This window comes from Opisthocomus hoazin, chromosome 9 (genome assembly GCF_030867145.1).
Source record: "Opisthocomus hoazin isolate bOpiHoa1 chromosome 9, bOpiHoa1.hap1, whole genome shotgun sequence".
NCBI lineage: Eukaryota > Metazoa > Chordata > Aves > Opisthocomiformes > Opisthocomidae > Opisthocomus > Opisthocomus hoazin.
The window spans coordinates 12,981,033-13,003,362 of NC_134422.1; the positions used below are offsets into that span (position 1 = coordinate 12,981,033).

At 40.1% G+C, this 22,330-nt stretch overlaps 1 protein-coding gene across 2 annotated transcripts; it reads right to left on the reverse strand.

Annotated features, from left to right (window-relative positions):
* Positions 1-1,005: 1,005 nt before the first annotated feature.
* On the reverse strand, positions 1,006-22,102 carry SEC22A (SEC22 homolog A, vesicle trafficking protein). Of its 2 annotated transcripts, none has more exons than XM_075430847.1 (8): positions 22,001-22,102; positions 18,032-18,263; positions 15,620-15,823; positions 13,641-13,804; positions 12,185-12,379; positions 9,537-9,655; positions 6,767-6,832; positions 1,006-2,134 (listed from the first exon to the last, which is right to left on the reverse strand). In XM_075430847.1, the coding sequence occupies exons 3-8, from the start codon at positions 15,799-15,801 to the stop codon at positions 1,934-1,936; spliced, it is 927 nt and encodes a 308-aa protein (XP_075286962.1). In that variant the 5' UTR covers positions 15,802-15,823; positions 18,032-18,263; positions 22,001-22,102; the 3' UTR covers positions 1,006-1,933. The 2 variants fall into 2 exon arrangements, with proteins under 2 accessions (XP_075286962.1, XP_075286963.1); XM_075430848.1 differs by having other exon boundaries at positions 21,997-22,102.
* Between the last annotated feature and the right edge of the window lie 228 nt (positions 22,103-22,330).

The window sequence follows — 22,330 nt, forward strand, 5'->3', positions numbered from 1 at the left end:
GACTTTTCACCTTTTCTGGTGTCCAGAGTCCAGAAAGGTGCCCTGCATGCTGGTACAAGCAAACTTTTCACTGCTAAACAAAGGCTGCTTTCTGTTCTTCTGGATTTTAAAAATATTCACAGTGTAAACATTTCCTAAAATTCTTGTACTCTTCAACCCAGTCCTCCTCCATCTTTTCCCCATCTTCTGGATTCCCACACCAAAAGCAGACCCCGTTCATGAATGCATTCTTCTCCTCTGTCTCAAAGTGGGGAGGGAACGGAATTAACGGCGAAGCCCCTCACCTCCAACACCAGTCTCTGAGCCAGCGCACCAAGGTATTTTCAAGGTCTTGATCTCAGACGCCAGCCCGAGAAACACACTATGAATAATACAACACACATGGCTCCCGCTCACTTGGGATTACAGTTTCATTCTCTAACTCTTCTTGGTTGTATTGCACATCATTTTCCTGACTAATACCACCTACTTAAAAAGAAAAGAAAATATCTACCTCCTTCTTGGTCATAATCTGACACTAAATAACTTGCTGAAATACGCAGCATTTTGGTACAAAGTGCCCAAAGAAATTTGCCCTGAGCAACACTTCACAGCACAGCAAAGCTCTGCCAGTCCCCAAACCCAACACCGCAAGCAGCACGGCAACCTCCCTGCCACTAAAGCTTGCTTTTTTCTGGTTTTTTTTTTCCACCCCAGCCTTTCAGTGAATGCTTACAGTATTCCAGGTCACATATAAAAAAAAAAATCTGTCTATATCTACCTATTTGCACAGTATGAAACATCATAAATAATGGTCACATAATTGTAAGAAGCCCCCAGCATAACAGACGGCGGTACTATATGGTTGCTATTCTATTTTCTAAGTGTTTGGGGTTTGCTGCTTGAGTGACAACCTGCAGGCGTACACAGCGGTTCTCTCAGACACAAGTCTAGATCTAGGAGGTTCCACCGCAGCACAAAAGCACCCAACCCATAAAGCCGGAAGAATGAACAAAATCCCTGGTCTTTTCTTGTTTAAGCTAATCAGACTGATTTATTATTTTCCTGTCACCACTTGTTTATCTCAGGTTTGAGCTAATTACTCATCCATTTCTAAAAGCGTATAAAAAGCAGCACAGCAGTCCAACAAGAACAAGTGACTCCATTTACTCACCAATCCCTTTCCTTTCAACCTTTGCGGAGTTCAAACAGAGGAAGTGTGTAAAAACCCTGTGTTAAGTGGCAGAACTTTCTGAATAATTACTAAAAAGAAACCCTGTCCACACAGATCACTTTCAAAGGATAATGAAAAGGAAATAAAAAATGCAAGAATGTTAAAGTATTTATACCACTAGACAGAAGGCCACAGGTGCCATAAAGCTGATGCCCAGAAACAGAGTTTCCAGGTTACATTTTAATTAAGAAAACATTCACATACATATCAATGTGAAACAAAACATTCCAAAATTTAATATCTTACATATTCCAAACCTAGTTTGCTAATATGCAATAGCATTATTATTATTCATTTAGCCTATCCCCTACTGCCTCACAAAGGCAAAACTGATTTTGGAAGTGAATAGCTTGTATGATACGCAGAAGACATACTCTGTACATTCCTTCCATCAACAGACTTTCGAATGAAGCTTTTTTGTGTCACCAGTCAAATTCCCCAATCCTGGTGTCCCTACATGCATTTTACTGCATGGATATGATCCATTTTCCTCCTCTAGTCCCACTGTCTTTTGTGTCCTCCTTCTTCAAAAAAAAAAAAAAAAAAAAAGCTTACCTATCAAGTGAAAAATGTTCATAGGCATCTTACATTGCTTTATTTAAAAAACAAAACAAACCAAAATGCCCCATGCAGACAGCTTCTTCTGTTGGAGAACAGCTTTACATTCCTGAGAGTGAATAACTGTTGGAACCAGACTGCCTCGAAGTGTTCCAGGACTTGTCAGACATTGTAATCAGGGGACTTTCCCTGTGGTTGTCGCAGTCGAATTTGTAAAGTAGAAAATGCTCCCACAGTCACATGAAAGAAGAGCTGCCACAGGTTGCGCAGTTCGTACAGATACATGTTACACAGGCAAATTAACCCAAAAGTCAGGAAGGATTTGGCATTCCTCCAGCCTGTGTAGTATACAAACAGGTAACACTGTCAGGAAGAGAAAAGAAATCGGATTACCACATGGAAAATAACTTCCACTGCGAAACATTATCTGGTCATTGTGAAATTTCAAACCCAAAAGAAGTGAAACTCTAAATCAAGCATGTAAGAACAGTACCAATTTAGCAGTCATGGAAGGGTGAAAAGTGCTTGATATCAATACAAGGTTACATTTTGCTTCCATTAACCGCCCTCTGAGAACAATTCTCTCATAATAATTGATTGCAACCTGCAATAATGAGTGGCTTATGACAAAGGAAAGTGGATGTTCCTGGCAGTCTCTGGCCAACGTACACTCTCTTCCACCACAGCAACGGAGAAGGAACAAGAGCTGGTGTCGTCTTCAGGCAAAGCAATAGGAAGGACAGGGAAACACCAGGGCCCCGCAGCTGGGAATGCGCAGCACAAGGCAACCCCCCAGACACCAACCCAGCGTCCCACTCAGGTTAACACAGGGAATTCACTGGTGGACCTGGAGAGGTCCACAGGCATCCGCTGTCCTTCCTCAGGTGGTGCAGGATGGATCACTTTTGGAGAGAAATGCACCACACCTCTCCTGCAGCTCTACCATGTTCTACGGGCCAGTTTCTGCAGTCCATGGTGTATCAGTATGTCAGGACTGCCCGCAGCTGCCCACTCTGCCTTCCTTCTGCTGCAGCTGGAAAGCTGTTTGAGTCTCTTCATCCCAGTTTTCATCTCTAGAAGGACACAGCTGTCCAGTACCTTCCTGTGGACATTATTTTTACTTCTGCTATTGTTCAAGCTACGTCCTTGGCTTCGACAAAAAAATTACTTGCCCCCTCTGGATTCTAGCTATTTTCATCTGATGAAGGAAGTTTCTGCTGTACTTCAAGGTAGAAAATGACATCACTTGTATTCCAGATCTGTTCCCAGAGGATATATAACCATGCTCACACAAATTTTTTTAACAGCATTCATCATCAGATTATCCAAGTATCACTTCTGTTCTTCTTGGGCATTTGCCACATTTTATCAGAGTCAGAGAAACTCTACCTAACTTTTTTTTCATTTTTCATGTTCCTCAAGAAAGGGAAAAAGCATTGTACACTCACAACCAAGCAATGCAATTTATTGAGGTTACTTTATATTCTATTCAAAACTTCACCACTTTCTTACAAAGCATGCATTCCCACTGTAACTGTGGCTTATATTAACAAAACTACTTGTGATTTCAGGGTATCTCAATATATTCAGAGATGCGAGTACTGACAACATCAGTAAAATTTGTACGTCCCTCCTCCAAAGCAAAGTAATACCAGAGATAAGCAATGTGTGCATTTCAGAAACTAGATGGAATTCCTCTGAACGCACTTGGCCATTCTGAGCAGCACAAATGCAACCTACTTGTGCTGACAGTTTTACAAATTACATCTAAGAGAGCAATTAGTTGGCACTACTATCTCAGCAGTAAGAATTCACAGAATCACAAAGAATGGTGGGGGCTGGAAGGGACCTCTGGGGATCATCTGGTCCAAGCCCCCTGCCGAAGCAGGGTCACCTACAGCAGGCTGCACAGGACCTTGTCCAGGTGGGGTCTGAGTATCTCCAGAGAAGGAGACTCCACAACCTCCCTGGGCAACCTGTGCCAGGGCTCCGTCACCCTCAGAGTGAAGAAGTTCTTCCTCATGTTCGCTGAAACTTCCTGTGCTTCAGTTTGTAATCGTTGCCCCTTGTCCTCTCCTCGCTGGGCACCACTGAAAACAGTTTGGCCCCATCCTCCTGACACCCACCATTAAGATATTTATAGGCATTTATTCGGTCCCCTCTCAGCCTTCTCTTCTTCAGGCTAAACAAGCCCAGCTCCCTCAGCCTTTCCTCACAGAAGAGATGCTCCAGTCCCCTCATCATCTTCGTAGCCCTTCGCTGGACTCTCTCCAGTAGCTCCTCATCTTTCTTGAACTGGGGAGCCCAGAACTGGACACAGTACTCCAGATGGGGCCTCACTAGGGCTGCGTAGAGGGGGAGGAGAACTTTCCTCGACCTGCTGGCCACGCTCTTCTTAGTGCGCCCCAGGATACCACTGGCCTTCTTGGCAGCCAGGGCACACTGCTGGCTCATGGTCAACCTGTCATCCACCAGGACACCGAGGTCCTTCTCCACAGATAATTTCCTAGCACTGTCACCTCCACCAGCAATACATAAAGAAGTGTAACCATTTCTACGATTAAAATAGTCAGGATATGCTTCATAAAAATGATTAATAAACATGAAGGGTTTAAAAACCGAAAACACTATGGAAGTATAAAAATGTCATTGCAACACGATGTTGAATGACTGTGAATTTTACTGAACATCTGTTTTAAATGAATTCTGGAGCTTGTTTTTTCATTACTGTAGGCTGGAGATGCTAGAAGGTTTGCCACGTGCACAACAGAGCACCAGCCAAAAGGCAAAACCACCGTGGTTTTAACACCTTCCTGTAACAAGTGCTGTTACGAAATTCCTGAGGTCTTTTTTTCTTTTATTGAAGGGAGGTGTTAGCATGGCAATTACTGAGCATGCTTTTATATAGAAGGGTCCTCTGCTACCTCAAAGAAGATTTAGATTTATTTATTTATTTTTAATAAATGTTAAGAAATGACTGGAAGTTCAGCTCCTGACACTTTGCACTTTGGGTGTAACTGAGACAGTTGTTTCTGCTGTACATTTCCGTCTTCAGAAGAGACGAGAAACCATGGAGGAACACTACACACTTCAGCTCTAGACAAAATACCAGAACAGCTGCTTCCTCCTTAGACAATCTAAATATATCCAGATTGTATACTGTATGTGAGAATGTAAAAATGTAAAGGGAACACTATTGTTATTTTAGTTTGATACACAGAGATACACGCCTGCAGCCTTAACCAAACACACAATACATTCCATGTTTTACTACAATACTTCAAAAAGTAGCCAAGGATTGTCTTCATGCTGTCTGCTCTCAATTCCGTTCTTGGTACTTAGAGCTAGACTGTGAAGATGCTCACCCTGGTCCAAAGAGCTTCATTTCAAACACAAAAAGAGCTGGCACAGAAACTCTTCACTTTATGCATTTACTGGGTCCTAATGTTCACGATCAAATTACATTCTTCATCGTTGCACACTGAATGTTAGTGAGTCTCAAACATCCTGTTCCATTTAAGTCCCATTTTTTGCCTACACACCTAGTTTACAAATATTTTCTTGGAAACTAGAAACACACTGCTACGTTGTTATTAACTGCACAAGAGAATGCAACACTATGGAAGCCTTGTGGGCAAATGATAATGAAATGTGCTGTCATGCAACGTACGGAATTAATCTCTCAGACTCTTAAATGTGGCAAAAGAACATCAGAACACGCCACAGAACTGCCAGCCATTTTAGTTCTGAAAAAATGACCAATTACATATTGTATGAATCACACCAGAGGGTGCAGAACAAGAGTCTTTACAGTTATATTTTGAATATTAAGAAAAACCCTACACTGCAAGCTACACGGATTCTTTCTTTAAAATAGATTTATTCAAGTCAGACAGCGGGGGAAAGACAAATGTCCTTATGTCTCAATGCACAGACCTGAATATTTTATACAGAATAAGGTTTCTAATTTGGTAGAGGAGGGAAGATGTGTATTTTTCACACAAAAAAAGAATGGAGGAGCTCCACCTAATCTGATATGGAACAGATCATTGGCATGGAAAATTTGCACCAATCTGAAGAATTATTTAAGGCAGAAGCTGATGAAAAGTCAACACGAGATGAAGAACACAAGTTGCACTGTGACATTTTGCTAAAGAGAATGGAGATTACAGGTAACCTGGACAAAAGGGTGACCTTTCTATCAAAGGCTGATATAAAAGGAAAATCCTGAGACATTGTTTTATTTTACAGTCTGACACTGTACTAAACATTGGCACACAGAAACAAGTAAACAAGTAAAAACTGCATACTCCACATGCAGGAGATTAAAAGTCAAAAGAATTTAGTAACAGCAATTAAGCATGACAGACACATTATAGCCACAGCTAAACATAACAGGAGTGTCACCTTGTGACAAATGCCAACGGCCACCAGAACACCTTGCCACAAATTATATAGGAAAGTCAAATTCAGATACAGAAATGGAAAACCTACAGACCTGAAATGCAATGTGAAACATCAGATAGGAGAAGCAAAACACAGAGGAAAGTGGCTGAAAGCTTTGAGAAGGAAGGACATACACAATAATATACAAAGTGAGGAAAAATCAGGGGTGTAGTGCCTAGGTATTACTGCATTTACTTCAAATCTTCCCAAATAAAAGCAGCAGTACGGCATTTGTTCAGATGTTTAGATTTACTTGAACTATAAAGCTATTACTTTAAGGAAATGATATAACCTCTGTGTGACTTCAGAGATAAACTGTAAGCTCCAGACAGAAAAGTATTCCAAATCAACTAACTGGAGAAAAATGCCAGCAAACAGAAGCTCTTTGATAGATTACGATTGATGAAATAAAACAGAGCAGAAATTATTTTTATAATCTCCCTATTCAAGTACCTGTGACATTTAAGAAAACAAGATGACATTTATGCATGACTGGGTAATGTTTCTAAACTCTAGTGAGTTTAGAAACACACAGGCAGAAGAACACACCTGGTACAAACAGGCTGCTGTTCCAAGAAAAAATGCAATAACATAGCTGAAATCTTCACCTTCATTCTGTGAAAACAAAAAGTCATGTTTTACAATGTTTCAGTGAAATACCAGGTATTTAGAGTGTAAAAGTTATTCACTACGTATGTTAAAATAGTCTCACATAGAGATTTATACTAATTTCTATACTATGCTAAACCAAAGGAGTTAGCATCAATGCTTGCTTACTTGCATGTCTGGAAAAAATCTACCGTGATCTCGAATCTGAACAACATGTTTTTTTCAGAGCAGACAACTAATGCAGAGATTTTCAAAAGCCTTAAAGGAAGTCCAGCTCTAACACTGGACACTTACCTTCTCCAGATGCCTTTGAAAATTCAAGTCTAAACACTGGTAACTACCTTTAATATCAGCTTTGTAGAACTGTGCCTTGCTGCAGCTTCACAAAATGGAAAGGAGACACAAGGCAAAGACACAAACTGGCCACTGGGGTGTGGTAAAATTCTATGCAGAGAATAGCACAGGCAGTTTTTCGTTCGTGACGGTGAGAACAAACAAAAGCACATCAATTTATCAGAGAGATTACTGGAAAAATAAATTTTCTTGAAGGAAAAGATGGAAAAATTTACTTGAAGTAATAGATCTTTCCACTATGTGATTAATGAAGAAAAAATTACTTTTCACTTGTTCAAACGGGTTGTTATAGTTTCTATAAGAGCCAAGCAGAATAAATTTACACGCTCAGCGAATATTCTAACTGCATTTCCAACAAACACCTGTGACAATCAAAAACTTTCCCATGAAAACAAGGGGTAGTCATGCAAATATACTCTCTGGAATGCAAATTTCATTTTGAGAAGGTGGTAGTCCATTCGGATCCACATCTTGTTTCTGCTTAGAGTATGTTCAGTGTGAAGCATTTGCAGCTACTGTGTTGACTAGGCAGAAGTCTGTATGTCTGCACACAAAACTCACCTACACGATGCAGCACACTCCTAAACCATCCGTACATCTTTGCTACGGTGCCACTGCATATTTGCTGGAGCGTACCTACAGACTGTTACAGAGTTTTGCTAACCCCCAACTAAAACCAGATTGTAAAGGAAACACTAATTCAGAGAGAAGCTTTTGAATGACTTCTCAGAACTTGTTCTATTAATCATGTTTTGGATTATCTCTCCCTAAACGTTGTGGATTTTTCCACAATAATGTAAATTAAGACAAATTTTAAAGGATTTTTAGTGTGCCTCATTTGTCAGAAATGAAAAAAACATCTTCCATCTGTAGTGCCATCTATTACCTCCAGATGCAATACCATATAGAATAAAATGAACTGGCTGCCCCATCATCAGTTAACTAGGTTAATCTAACGCTGGCATTCCTTTTTAAAGAGTCAGCTGTGGAAAGGTAAGAAAACAAGTTCTAGAAACATTACACAAAGTGATAGAATTCTGTTCAGTACTATTCATACTACAGTGTAATTTAAATTCATTCCTATTTATAACCTGAGAGAGGCATGCATAACACAGAAAAATCTAATTAGGGATAAAGTAGAGATATATGTTAACTATTTCATTCCTGTTTTTTCTTTGAAAAACAAACCAAAAACAACTCAAAACAAGGATCTAGCATGGAACACTTCCATTAACCCTGTTCATCTATTTATTAGTCTTCAGGAAATGCTGAAACTTCAAACATTACTGCTTTATTAAATCTTTACATATATCAATAATTATGTAAGACAACTGGAATACAGGTCATCATCTTTACCTTACTTCCCTAAAAAGTCCATTAGGTATCAAAAGCATGGCAGTTATAAAATCCAGATATATGCTTGAATAAAAAGATTATCTATTAGCCAAGCAGGAGGATTCTCTTTTTCTTTCAGAAAATTTCCACAGGGTTTTTAGTTTCTACCTCTGCCACCACAACAGTACAGCCATTAATGTTAAGTAAGCCTTTTTTTTGTGGTAACACACATGAACTTTCTACCAGCGTATTCACCTGAGATGCGTGAAATCATTAAGCACTATTATTTTCATTGCAGCAATGAGAATACAACTAGCACAAGAAATGGAATAGAAAGAAACTGAAAGGCTATAGGGAGGGTCAGAGCTGAGAGTTCACATAAACAAATGTTTGTTGGGAAGACTGTTTTGGGGTGGGGGTGCTGTTTTGGGGGGAAGAGGGGTTTAGCAGAAATCATTTGACAGCTTCCCTTATTGATCCTTTCAGCACACAAAGAGAAATAAGCATCCTAATTAAGACGGTTTATAAAAAACAAACAAACAAAAACTAAAAAAAGCTTTCTGAAAAACAATTTTATGAAACTTGTTTAATGATCCCTGCTCTGTGGACCTTTCAAAAAAATTGACCAGATTTTCAAAGCTGTTCAAGTGTTTCACTCAAGTGATCATTCTCAAGTGTTTTTAAATAGCATCTATTAAAATTAAATGTGTCATATCCTGGCATAAATTTAGAAAACAGAACATTATATTCACATACTCACTGCTACAAAGGTACCTAGGGAATAAGTCGGCCACCCACCTTCTCCTGCTTTTGAAACTCACAGTCTCAGTGAATGCTGCATCACACTCAAGAAGGATGCACAGATCACAAACAATACAGGTTTCATAAACAGAGGTCTGACCTCACAAACAGTATTTCTGGAAATTAAACTGGCAAGACTTAGTTCATACAGCAAGCATCTTCTAAGGTGATATTATGATAGCTATGATGCCTAACTTAAATTCATAAACATGTACAATACCTGGAGAAGACTCTCTATGGCATGAAAGCCACGAATTAAATTCAAAGCCCCACATAACAGACTAAGCACAAATGAGACAATTCCCGGAAGAGTCACAGGTTCCAGACGCTGATGAGGAGCTGCAAAGCAGAAGATCAAAAAAAGATATCAAAGGTCAAAGCAATGTCTTTAGAAATGTAGTAAACTAAATCTCATTTTTCAGTGGCTTCTAGCTCAAGAAGAGATCACTGAAGCAAACCATAAAATGCTAAATCTTTTTTTTCTAAAAAGAAGTATTTTAAGTATTTCAACACAAGGTTTAACAAAAAAGTATACCTTCCTTCAATTCACATGTATAATTGTCTTACTATACTTCGTCTTTAACTCAATATGTTCAGCTTATTCAGTTTGGTACTGAAAGCTGCTCAGACACGCCAGGAAATCAACAGCAAATGATGCAATTGCTAGCAAATTCTGTCCACAATTAGTAGCCAGCTAATAAGTCACGTACTTAAGAGCTACTCTCACAACCTCCACTTTTTTTTAACACTAATGCATTAGCAGAGCTATCGAGGTTGATTTAGCTCATTTGCTGAACAGAACACTATGAGGCAAAGCTATTACAGCCCCCTACCTTAAAAAATACAGCCAGTGAGTGCTACCAAAGGCACAAATAAAAAGACAGTTCTGAAGTTAAGCTAGTATCTATATTACAGCCTTATACAGACCTTTCAGGTAGTGCTTAGAAGTCTCTTACAAAACATATTAAAATTAAAACATGTTTTCTCTCCATGCGCACCCACTCTTTCAGGCTCATCTAGGGTTACAAGTACATAACAGTTGTGTATGTTCCTCATTACTGTCCCTTTCCATAATTAATAACAAAGCAAATATGAAAAAACAATTTAAAACTCTTCCGTCTAGGCAACACTGGGAAAACAATAGGACTACTGAGCCACACTCAATCATTCCGTTCAAATCAACGAAGTGTAAGACAAGAACAATGAGGTTAATGAACTGTAACATTAATAGAGTGAGGGGTGTCAATCCGGGTTGTTTGCATTGCACAGATCCAGGAAAAACTGCTTCATAAACAGTTTATGAAGTTATAGAACCTAAACAAAAAATCACAAAAGCTATTTCATGTTGATAAGCAGACAGGGCTGCCTAATCATGAGCATGTGATAACCTAAAAATAAAACACAAAGCTAGTGAGTTAACTCACTTATGCTGAATTTAATAATGTAATCAGTTTTAAACAAAAGCATAACCCATGTTTAACTTTCAGAGCTTATTGGTTTTCTAACCGTAGGGCATATTAGAGGAACATTACCAGCAATCACTCAGTTAAGGTTAGGTATGGTATTTACATACCAAACCATTCTTTTTCAACGACTCGTAACTGGCTATTGTGGGTTTTTTTAAGCCACCTTATCTAGCGAGTGCCAAAAAGCTGAAGGTGTATGCGACTGTTTTTAGCCAAAAGTCATTGCATTTCATCAACTGGTGCATAAAATTAGTTCACTGCTCTCCATGCACAGCTCTCCAGACTGTCTTGTTTCTCCCATGTATAAGGGTAACTTTAAAACATCATGTGTTAAAACAGTATTTAAAACACCTCTTTGAGAGCCATGAGGGAAAAGAGTCTTATCAGCTAAATCAAGACAGTCTATGAAGGATCATAAAATAGTAACTTTTCTCTCTTATTAAAATATGAAAACAAACCCAAAAACTTCAAAGACTATTGCATATCACTACTGATGTCATTAAGCTCTTCAGTGCTTAATAAATTTTAGTATTATAATCAAAGCAACAAGTCATTTAAATACAAAAAAAAAAAAAACAAACCACGCAAAATCAGAAGAGTGCAGAAGGAATGTCAGAATAGGCAGGGTAAAGGACAGCTGACCTTGTGTTAGTACATCTGGTACTAACACAGTGGGATTTGATTGATTTGATTATGTCAGTTTCACACGTGGAGTCCACCTCTCAGTGCAAGGACTTGCCCAGTTTTAAGTTTTCTAAAGGTGGGCCTCAACCTGATTCAGAGCATTCACTTCATAGTGCAAACCTTTAACCCAGTTCAATCACCCACGCCCATATTTACCTCCCACATGAAGTAAGCTAAAGTTTTAAAAAATTTTAAAAACTACTTAAATAAATGGGGCAAGTATATACAAAATTGATATGATTATCATCATACACAAGTCACATATTCTGGAGAGTACATCTTTTAGTCAGCACAGCTCTTTGGATGCTACTCCCTCCAGCTGCTCTAACTCCTGACACTGTAGGCGTACGTCATCATTAGGTCTTACTGGGCAGAAATAATAAAATTTTTCATAAATCTTAAAAGGTCAGAAAAAGAAAGAAGATCATCTTGTTAATTGTTCATCTTCATCTGCTTATTTTCATGCAGATCTTTTTTCCTTTAATAAAGCAGTCCATTGAACAGACCCATTTCTCTCTCAGTGCCTTGGGAAGACATGCACTTTAACAGACGACAAAACAGACATCTAAGCTAAAATACACATAAGGTCATGGCAGCTTTATGCCTTAAGAAAATCATGGTGAAAAAAGCTTTTTTCAAGAAAAAAAAAATTAAAAGCAAGATTAATTCTACTACCCTGCATCTGTCTCATTTAAGGACACAAAAGTCTGAAACTTACCTGCAGATATCTTACCAGTACCCTTATATTCTGCCACAGATAAATGTGCGAACCCATTGGCTGAACCAAGTTCTGACATGGAAATTTGATAAGGTGGTCTCAGTTTGATTTCTGTCTGCATGTCAGCAAGATTCATCTTTGTTGACAAAGAACGTGTGTTGTTATATCTCTGTTTGGTCCTCTGAATGAAATTATCTGTGTACAATTTAAAATAAACAGGTACATCCTTATGGACTTTTGTTAATTAAATAATCCAAGACCATGCAGCTTTATGTACCACGTACTTCACAAATTTAAATACATTGTTTGAAATCCTTGCATCTGCTTGGGATTTCTAATATTACTTCTCTTTTGTGACTAATATATCCTGGGCTATTTAATTCTGCAGTAAAAAAATGTAAGCTTTAGAAAACTAATTACTTAATAACTGTGAATAAACTAATGAATTTTCACTGCACGAGACTGAATGCATTGCTAATACAATGGATTTACTGTATTTATTCTAGCTTTTCCATTAGTTTAGTAAATATCCTTATGAAAAAATTAACTCCTGCATTCAAGTATAAACTTACTTGAGTATGAAACATGCCTGCAAAATACTCAGGCGGAGAAAATTAATACCATGTTATACAGACATAAAGACTGTAATAGACCTACATTCTAACTTAACTACTATAACAAAGGTGGCATTGGGAAAAAAAAAGGTACGTTCATAGAAATCTTCATAAGGAAGAAAACAATGTTATACAAAAATTGTTAAAAATGGACTGACTAAATGATTTACAGACAGGAATTAACCAACTGGAATATTTCCCCCCATATTTCTAAAACTGCAGTTCTTTTAACTCTAATGCATTTTATAAGAATATTTAAAATAACTACCTAACATATAGCATTAAAGCTACAGATATTAATGGAATCCATAACAGCTGTTATCTGGTATATATGAGATTAGTTGCATTTGGAGCTTGCATGACAGAAGATTAAATGCTTCACTATATCACGAGACAAATAAAAATTTCTCCCTTTCATGCACTGAATAAAAATTACAGCACAGCTAAGAGCAAACATGAAATTGCAATCTTTTACTTGAGCAACTTATGACTCGACGACTTTATAGGTTAAGTATTTCAACACGTATGAAGTCAAACAACTTCTAGCATTATAAAGTACAAGATGAACTCCAGATTTGGTTACACAAGGCTTAACACAAAACCTACCGGAATGAACAGAAAGATTATAAACAAGTTTGGGTAAAACACTAGTAGCCTAATTTAATGCCCGCAGAAGTACTTCTTTATTGACTGTAATGGGAGTTAAATCAGATTCTACATCCACCTGAAATACAGCTATAAACCGCCTCAGATATTTGTTTTGTGTGTGCATTAAGTTGCACATCTGTTTAAATACTAATTTGTTTTCATGTGAGAATGAAGAAAAAAAGTCAGATCCTTACCAAACTCTATAAAACAGTACGGTCTGACAGCAGTATTTGTCTTCATCATATTGTAGGTAGTGATGAACTCTTTCTGAAGCTCATCCAGGAAGCAGAAAGCCAGGACACTGGGATAATTTTCAGTGCACAACATCATATAGCTTACTCCCAGGGAACTGATAAAGCTATAATTGAGACAACAAATGCAAAATTTCAAATATAAATCCAGGTAATTCACAGCTTCACTAGTCTGACCTCATATTCTATAAACAGAAACACTAGACCTGCTCTGGGGTAACAAAGGAACTAACACTTATTGAAAAGCCCAATGTTATTCTAGAAGAAAAACAATTTACTTTTATCCAATATTTTACTTTAACACTGCAATGTACCCTGAGAAGCTGTGTTACGCATATATGTGTATGTTTATATATGAAGGACTGTGTGTACATACCTATGTACACACCCTCCCATACATGGAACATAAAATAACATAAAGCTTTCAGGATATAGAAATATAGCAGGCTTGTCCCATAATCGCTTTTCATTCATTTCAAATGTAGAATATGAGATCTGGTGAATCCCAAAAACACAAAAAACTTATCTGCAGAGTAGGGGGGGAGGGAAGCTGGTTCTTTATAAACTATATGAGGAAATAAAACTGTTCTGTAGAATAAGGGATTCACCACTCCACACAGATAGCTGCAAGGCTGACCAGCGATGGCAAATATGAAATTAGAAAGCAATAGTTTTCAACATATATATCCCTGTTGCATTTAGGAAATTCATTAAGTAGAGATCACATTCTCACGACATTCAAATTTCTTCAAAAACCTTGGTAGATAACTTACACCATTAAACATAATCAAAGATAAAAGTAATTAAATGCTCTTGACTAAGCCTTATGTCTCATTCTTAAAAGTTTCCTTTAAGCTGATGAGTTCACGTCAGCTAGAGCTGAGGTTTAAAAAAAAAAGTCAAAACTAAAAAACAAACAAAACAAAACAACATCGACTGAAAGTTTAGTCCATGCTGGGCCTAATCCTGAGGAATGCTGGAAACTCCCATATGCCAACAGGAGATGGAAAAGGCTGAGCACTTTCTAGGACCACTCAGATGTTGTACTGTTCCACTACTGTAACTGCTACCTTAATGTCAGCACATTTGCTAGGGGTTAGGATGAAATCACTCACCTCACTGAAAACAGCATATTTAAATTAGAATTAGAATTTAGCTCAGCTACAGTGCAACCAAATTACCAACTACACACAGGTGCACCTGGTTACAAACACTAAAGAGAAAGGTCACATATAAAGCAAAATTCTGAGTAAACAATAGATTCAAAGAATTATTTCACAATAATCCAATCATCACACTGCAAACGGGGGGAAAAAAGCATCTTCTTAATTATTACTTAATCAGTGTTGACATGCAGGTACCCTAAAAAATTGACTAGTTAAAAAATTTAGGAATAGTTATTAAAAAGTAGTCAAAACACAAAAGCATGAAGAGAAAGCAAAAAACATTGCTGTGAAAGTGCTGGGTAGAGCAGTAGCATAGGTAGGCTCCATTCAAGACTTCACCACACACTGCCTCCACACCAGAAAAATCATTTCTACCCTTCCTACACCGTCAGTCCTTGTGTGCCGTATGAAATAATTATTGAGACTAAAAAGAGACAACAAATGAATACTAGTTGAACTAGCATGAGGAAGAACAAGTCTGGCCATTTTCACGTAAGAAACAACCTTGAAATGTAAAGAAATATTTCTAGTAGGTCAAGGACTTCAATATTTATAAAAATACTGTCAAACTAGAACATCCACCAAAGTTTGAATAGGTTTCAAATCCTTCTATAATTTCTCAATTTTAAATTTCCGATACATGAATACTGCCAAGAATTAATCTTAGTTTAATTTTTTCTAATGTGCACTGTTGTTTTTAACTTACAGACAGACACAACTCAGGATGTCACAAACATATAAAAAAAGAAGTCTTACTTTATATTATACTGCCCAGTTTTCAGAGTACATCTATCAGGAAGCTGAGAAAGTTTCTTTGAGAGCATTTTAAAATATTTTCTACATTCTTGCATTCCCGTGCTCTGATCATAATCAGTAGATGCAGACAGTGGGAGTCCATCCCTCACACGGACCACAGATGCAGATAAAATCATAGACATTGCCAATGGAGTTAATGACAACCTACAACAAAACACAAATCAGGAGGAACGGGATTTAAGGTAAAAGCAAAAACAGAGTCAACTGTCATTAATCAAACTTCCTAACTGTACACTGGGCTCAGGCTTAAAACTGGGCACAGGGAGGATTTTCAGCTATAACTCAGATTAGAGTCCTAACTGAATAGGACCTATCAGTCTATGCGAACCACAATGCAGGAGGACATCTAACATCATGTTTTCAAATATTTTTATCTGAAATGCCATAAATCCTCACCTAGAGATACCTGCGGAGATTGAAACGCTATTATTTAACCACAGTACTACCGCAGTGCTTGCACCCGTCAAGCTGTGAGTCTTCTTGAGAAGAAAAGACAACAACTCTAGTCTAAACAAACAAGAACTATAGTTGGAGAGGAAAAACATGTACTATAAAGATATGCCAGATGGAAAAGTGATCCAGGTCTTCATCAAGCAATGACATTAATGTGCTTTCACAAAACTGTGTTACTGAGTACAAGCTTAAGTGCCCTGATAAACAGAGACTTACACAACTTACATACTACCAAATAGGAAATCAAGGATCAGGACAGCAAGGAACGTAATCCAGCTCTCCCAACTGACAACGGAATTTCTTAAACATGAAATGTCTTTTTTCTTATCTGCGTCTCCATTTTCTTTAAATCTGCAAAATGTGTCTATTGGTACTACACAAATACCGAGTAGGTATTTGCACTGAAACAGTGCTTGCAAAGCCTGCATGCTCTTACTGTATTTAATTTTCAAAGCATAACAATTAAAGCTCTGTGGAATACAGTCACTTAAAAAGAAAAAGTTGTGTATTTAAACAGGTCTTCATCACAAGGAGAAAATTTATAGCAGGCATTTAACAGTATAAACACATAGCCTGCAGACAGTCTTTTCAAGACTGAAGACACATTTCTAAAACCTTCAAGTTCTCCAAACCTTATGTTAAAACATCCAAAGACTTAGCAAGGCAAGCATTAAAAGAAGGATTACTTATCTGTTAAGCATCAGTACACAAGTTTGCCCTCTTACAAGTGGGCGAACTGCTAGAATTTATACGAAGCCAAAAGCAAACACTTCCTCAACTCTTAACGCTGTTCTGCAGACTCCTACCATATACTACACCTATCACTTCAGAGATCACGGAAAAAAATAGATTTTTGCCTCCCTCAGATGATGCTACTCATGTTCCATACAGTTACAAACTGCAAAAGAAAACAGATTTCTGAATACAGCTGAAATATGCTTTCATGTGCAATACTGACATGTTTACTGCACCTTTCAAACTATGACATTAAGAGTGCTTTACAAGCCTTAGCAACTGAAGGACTGTATTCTGAAAAGTTAAGAATCCAAATTTTCCCAAAATAGCACTGCCTCTTCATAAAAGAGAGGAAATAGCTATTTCTCCCTGAACTCTCACCTCCCCTATTTCCCACTACCCAAAGGGTATATATACATCAGGATACTTACTGAATAATAATCAATATTCAGGTTTTTTAAGCATATTTACTCCTCGGGAAGAAAGATGCATATAATAATATAATAATGTATTGTAACTCTCAAATTAAATTTAAAACATTCCGCTTCATCAGCAGTCAAACTTCAACCTGCTCTGAGACACACCACATTAGCTAAACAACTTCCAAATGACTATCCTTGTATTTTACTTGTATAGCATATCAGACTTTCACCAAAGTCATAAAAGCAGCAGAAGCCACTGTTGCCTGTAGTCTGCTGAATACCTCTGGGCTTTTCTCAGGTACGCTTGTTATTTCAGCACTTCACTACAGAATTCCCTATTGTACAAAGTACTTTCATCAGCTGGATGCAAAAACAGAAAACAAAACAAGTTTAGGACTTGCTCTAGATGAGCTAGAGTGAAGCGTTCTAGAAATCAAACCTGCAGTTCTAGAAACTTTTGCCTATCTCTATTCGAATTCATGCACATGCTTCCAGCAAGGCAATTCACGTGGAATGTACAAGGCCCCTGTTTTCTTAACTATGCTGCTAACCATATAACCACTGCAGCAGCCCAAGAGCATGACAAAATTGCAGAGGAGTTTTACATTGTAACGGTTCTCTGACAACAACCACCTCAACCACTTGGAACTCAATCCCGAAAGGGACTTCCGAGAGCTATATCAATATAAACATAAGAACAATGATATGATAGCAAAGTTTAAAATTCCTCTCATTAACTTACTTGCTCAAAATGTAATTTCATGGATCTGCATTTCCTCCAATGAAGCAAATAACTTCATTAGCACTTAATATGAAAAAAGCAATGTAGCTCCATGTCTTGTTTCAGGAAAAGGTAGCGAACATGACAGCACTGCAGGAGAAACTCAGAATCCTATAGCCAGCTCTCAGAAGGAAAAATATTGTTCTGTTCACTTTTTAAATGATCTCGACTGTTACAGTTCATGTTGAGCTATCTGATGAGACAAAAACAAACAGAAAAAGTTAATAAATGTATTTACTGGCCAACAATATTCTTCAGCTCTTTTTGTAAGTGCATGCTTACTGGAAAGGCCTCAACGCACCCCGGTGAGATTACTTAAGAGGTACTCAAGTAAACAGAAAACTAAAATAATAGAAATATTAAAATGTTTCTACGTTCTTCAAGTGAAGTTGAGGAAGTCCCATCACTTCAGCCATTTAAAATGGAAAAATATGTTGTCCATCTGCACAGTACATGAGTAACTCAGGGTAACACAACCTTTGACTCTGAATTCCACCATCCACCTCATACACTAAGTTTTATTAATCTATAACCTCCTCTGTTCAGAAACATGAACACTTCAGGAACATAATACAACACGACCACAGCTGTATTTCCAAAGAATTAATATTTTCAATATTCAATCTAACAATAGTTGCTTTACTCCTACAACTAAGGACAAAGAATATAAATATCATTAACAGAAGCATGTATGCATGGACAACAGACAAAGCAAAGGATAAAGACTGCTTTAGAGGTATTACTCCAGTTTTTAAGTCTACTCTACATGTAAATAAATATTTGCATAAATCTAGTACACAGTTACTTTCTTCAAGACTCCTACTTATATTTAGAGAAATTAGGCTCTCTAAGAGAAGATAAGCCTCCACTAAAACCCACCAACTCTCTTAAAGTACTATGAAACCACACAAGGTAAAAACTGTGTTTAGATGAACAGTCCTACAATCATCAGTGAGCCAGGTTTTGTTACCATCATCTTAAAAACACACCCACTGAAAATACTTACTTTTTCCTCAGCTTCCTAACACTGGAATCAGAAAGCTACCTAAAAAATGAACCTAATGAAAGAAAATCACTTTGGTTGCAAGATCACACATATGTAAAGAGATGTGTAATACACATACTGTAACAGAATATTCAGCCTTACTTAAAAATGTAGTGATATAGAAAACAAGTTTACTAAAGCTTCAAAGTGAAAGAGCTGCTTTACTCAGGTCTCAAAACAACAAGGCTCTACAGAAGGAGCCAAGTGGTAAATTTGGTAGAGACTTATAGAATGGTCAGGGTTGGAAGGGACCTCTGTGGGTCATCTAGTCCAATCCCCCTGCCAAAGCAGGGTCACCTACAGCAGGCTGCACAGGACCTTGTCCAGGCGGGTCTTGAATATCTCCAGAGAAGGAGACTCCACAACCTCCCTGGGCAGCCTGTTCCAGGGCTCCGTCACCCTCAGAGGGAAGAAATTCTTCCTCATGTTCAGACGGAACTTCCTGTACTCCAGTTTGTGCCCATTGCCTCTTGTCCTGTCGCTGGGCACCACTGAAAAGAGCTTGGCCCCATCCTCCTGACACCCACCCTTCAGATATTTATAAGCATTTATTAGGTCCCCTCGCAGCCTTCTCTTCTTCAGGCTGAACAAGCCCAGCTCCCTCAGCCTCTCCTCGTAGGGGACATGTTCCAGTCCCCACAGAGATTGAAGAAAGAACATTAACGATAGGGTAGTGTTTTTTAGAACTATCTTTAAATGTCTTTTTTAAACATCTATTCAACCCTGCACAAAGTAATTCACCATACCATTACACCAAACCACAGGTTTTCCTCCAAAAAGTCTGCATCCATCAAACACCGGAAGATGACAAAAGAGTGCACTTCCACTACAAATGGTCTATAAATCCACTACAGGCACACAGAAATGAACAGGGATTTGGTTCGCTATCTCATTATACGACAGAACTGAGGAGTACCAAATCCAGCCAGGAGGTGTTAGGCTCATGGGTACCCCAGGTGGTTCTGCACAAAACATGCAGTTAGCCAGCGGAACTTCTTGTCATAGCATGTTGTCGATCCTAAAACGTTATATGAATTCAAGAGGCACCTGGAAAAGTTCACAGAAAAACTACATGGGTTATTAAAACTACACCACTACCCTTTCCTCAGGGAGACTGTGACTCCAAACAACGGCCAACAAGGAGAATACACCACGGAAGCATTGCTCTATGCTTGCACTACTCACTTCCTGTGTGCATCTGTTGCTGGCCCATCTTCATTGATCTCCCCTTAGACCGACACCACACACGACACTACCAAGGAGGGCAGGGAGAACTCATGCACAAGAGGAACACGGAGAAAGCTGGCCACTGACAGATAAGAGTCAGCCGAAATGGTCATTCCTCGGTGAATCCACCCTCCCTAAAGCTGTCCAATTTCTCATACACACGTCAACCTCCACTGCCTTCACAAACAGGAATTATCACACGGGGCTTCAGTTTCATTTCCTCCCATGAGCAGGAAATCTCCGATGATGGAAACCAGAGCCTGTTTTACTGCACTTTTTTTTCGAAGTCAGATTCAATTATCATCTATTTTTGTGTTATGATGGTACCTGATCCTGAGGCAGCATCTAGAAAAGTCCTAGAAAGTGGTATAGATTCCAGTCTTTTGTAACCAATTGGTCTTCCAACTTGTGATCTGACAGTAATTGTTCTACACCTATCTGATATCTTGTCATAACTTCTTTTACAACTGTTTGAAAGTGACCTGTGAACATGGTTTGCTCAGGATACTTCAGTTACTTTAAAAAACAGTCCAGATTCACAAAAATTAGAAGTTTCTAAGTAGATCTAGCGTCATGGCAAGCCCACCCTCCTGCACCAACTCAGTCAAGACATTTCTTGCCAGGATGTGTGCCTCTCACTACAAACCTTCCATAAGACATAAAATTGGGAGGTGGGTGCAAGCTGCACACCTGCCCGATGCAGAACAAAGATACACTTTCTCTGCTTACTTCCAGTCTGCATAATAGCGTTGGACAATTTACTGTCCCCACTTCTGAGGGTTGTGACAGCTGCATTCTGCAGCTTAACTTTTTCACTCTACAGCATAGTTCAGAAATCTGTATTACAAGCCAGAGCACCGCAGAAGGACACAACAAATAAAGCCACTTTGACATCATCAGGTATGATCAGACAAAGAAATAATCCTACACCACTAGCCCAGGTAATCCTTCCCAGACAGTAGAGGAAAAACAGACCTCGGAAACAGAATCCAAGCTGCATCCCAAGGTCTGGGACCTCGACCCTGCCACCTGCTTACACGGCAGCGTCGGCCCCACCACCGGCACTGTCTGCAGGGGCGGCCGGGGCAGGCGGAGGCAACGCGGTTTCCCACTTGAACGGGTCCGCGGGGCGCTGGACCGCAAAACTTCACACCGAAACGCCGGCCAGGACGGCGACAGACCCCGGCGACAGCAGCCCCCCGCCCAGAGGCCTCAGCTGCCGCCGACGCCCGTCGGCGCCCGCCCTGCCCGCTGCTCCCCGCGCTCGCTGCCGGAGGGGAGTGACAGAGCCGGAGGCAGCCGGTGCCCGGGGAAGAGCCGCCGCCCCTCTCCCGCCCCGGCTGACGAGTAAGCGCCGGCGGCCCCGCGGCCGGGCTGCCGCCCTCAGGCGCACGGCAGCTCCCGGCAGCGGGGACAGAAACCCCTGACAAGTCGCTTCGCGGGACCGGACCCGCGCCCCTGGCAGCCCCCCCCTCCCCCCCCGGGCCTGGAGCAGGCGGCAACCGAGATCCCGGCCCGGGGAGACCGGGCAGACGCTGGGCTCTGCGGCGGCACCTCCCGGCACCGCCCCGTCCCTCGCCGCCGCTGACGCCGGGCAGGCCCTGGGCGGGCCACGTCGCCTGGCGACGGCAGCGCGGGAAGGGGCGCGAGATACCTGCCTCCCCGTAGCGGCGGCGGCACCGGCGCGCGGCCACAGCTCCCGCCTCCGGCCAGGCATTGTGGGTACCGGCCACGTCTGCCCCGCGCTGCCCGCCCCTCCCCCCAGAGGCGGGGGATGGCCCCTCACGTGACGCGGACGCGGAAGCGCCATTGGCCCGCGGGCCGCGCGGGGCGGGGCCGGGCCGGGGCCTGTCCTGAGGGGGCTGTGGAGGCTGCGGGGCGGGGCGGTCGCCGCGCCTGAGGCGAAGGGGTGCCCGCCCCCCCCCCCCCCCCCCCCCCCCCCAACATGGCTGCGGTGGGGAGGAGGTACCGCGGTGGGCAGTCGTCGC

Coding starts and splice junctions, on each gene's coding strand:
- SEC22A (XM_075430847.1), bottom strand. CDS start 15,801: ATGTCTATGATTTTATCTGCATCTGTGGTCCGTGTGAGGGATGGACTC. Junction 13,805..15,619: donor ACTGGGCAGTATAATATAAA/GTAAGACTTCTT, acceptor TCTCAATTATAG/CTTTATCAGTTCCCTGGGAG. Junction 9,656..12,184: donor TACTGGTAAGATATCTGCAG/GTAAGTTTCAGA, acceptor TCTGCTTTGCAG/CTCCTCATCAGCGTCTGGAA.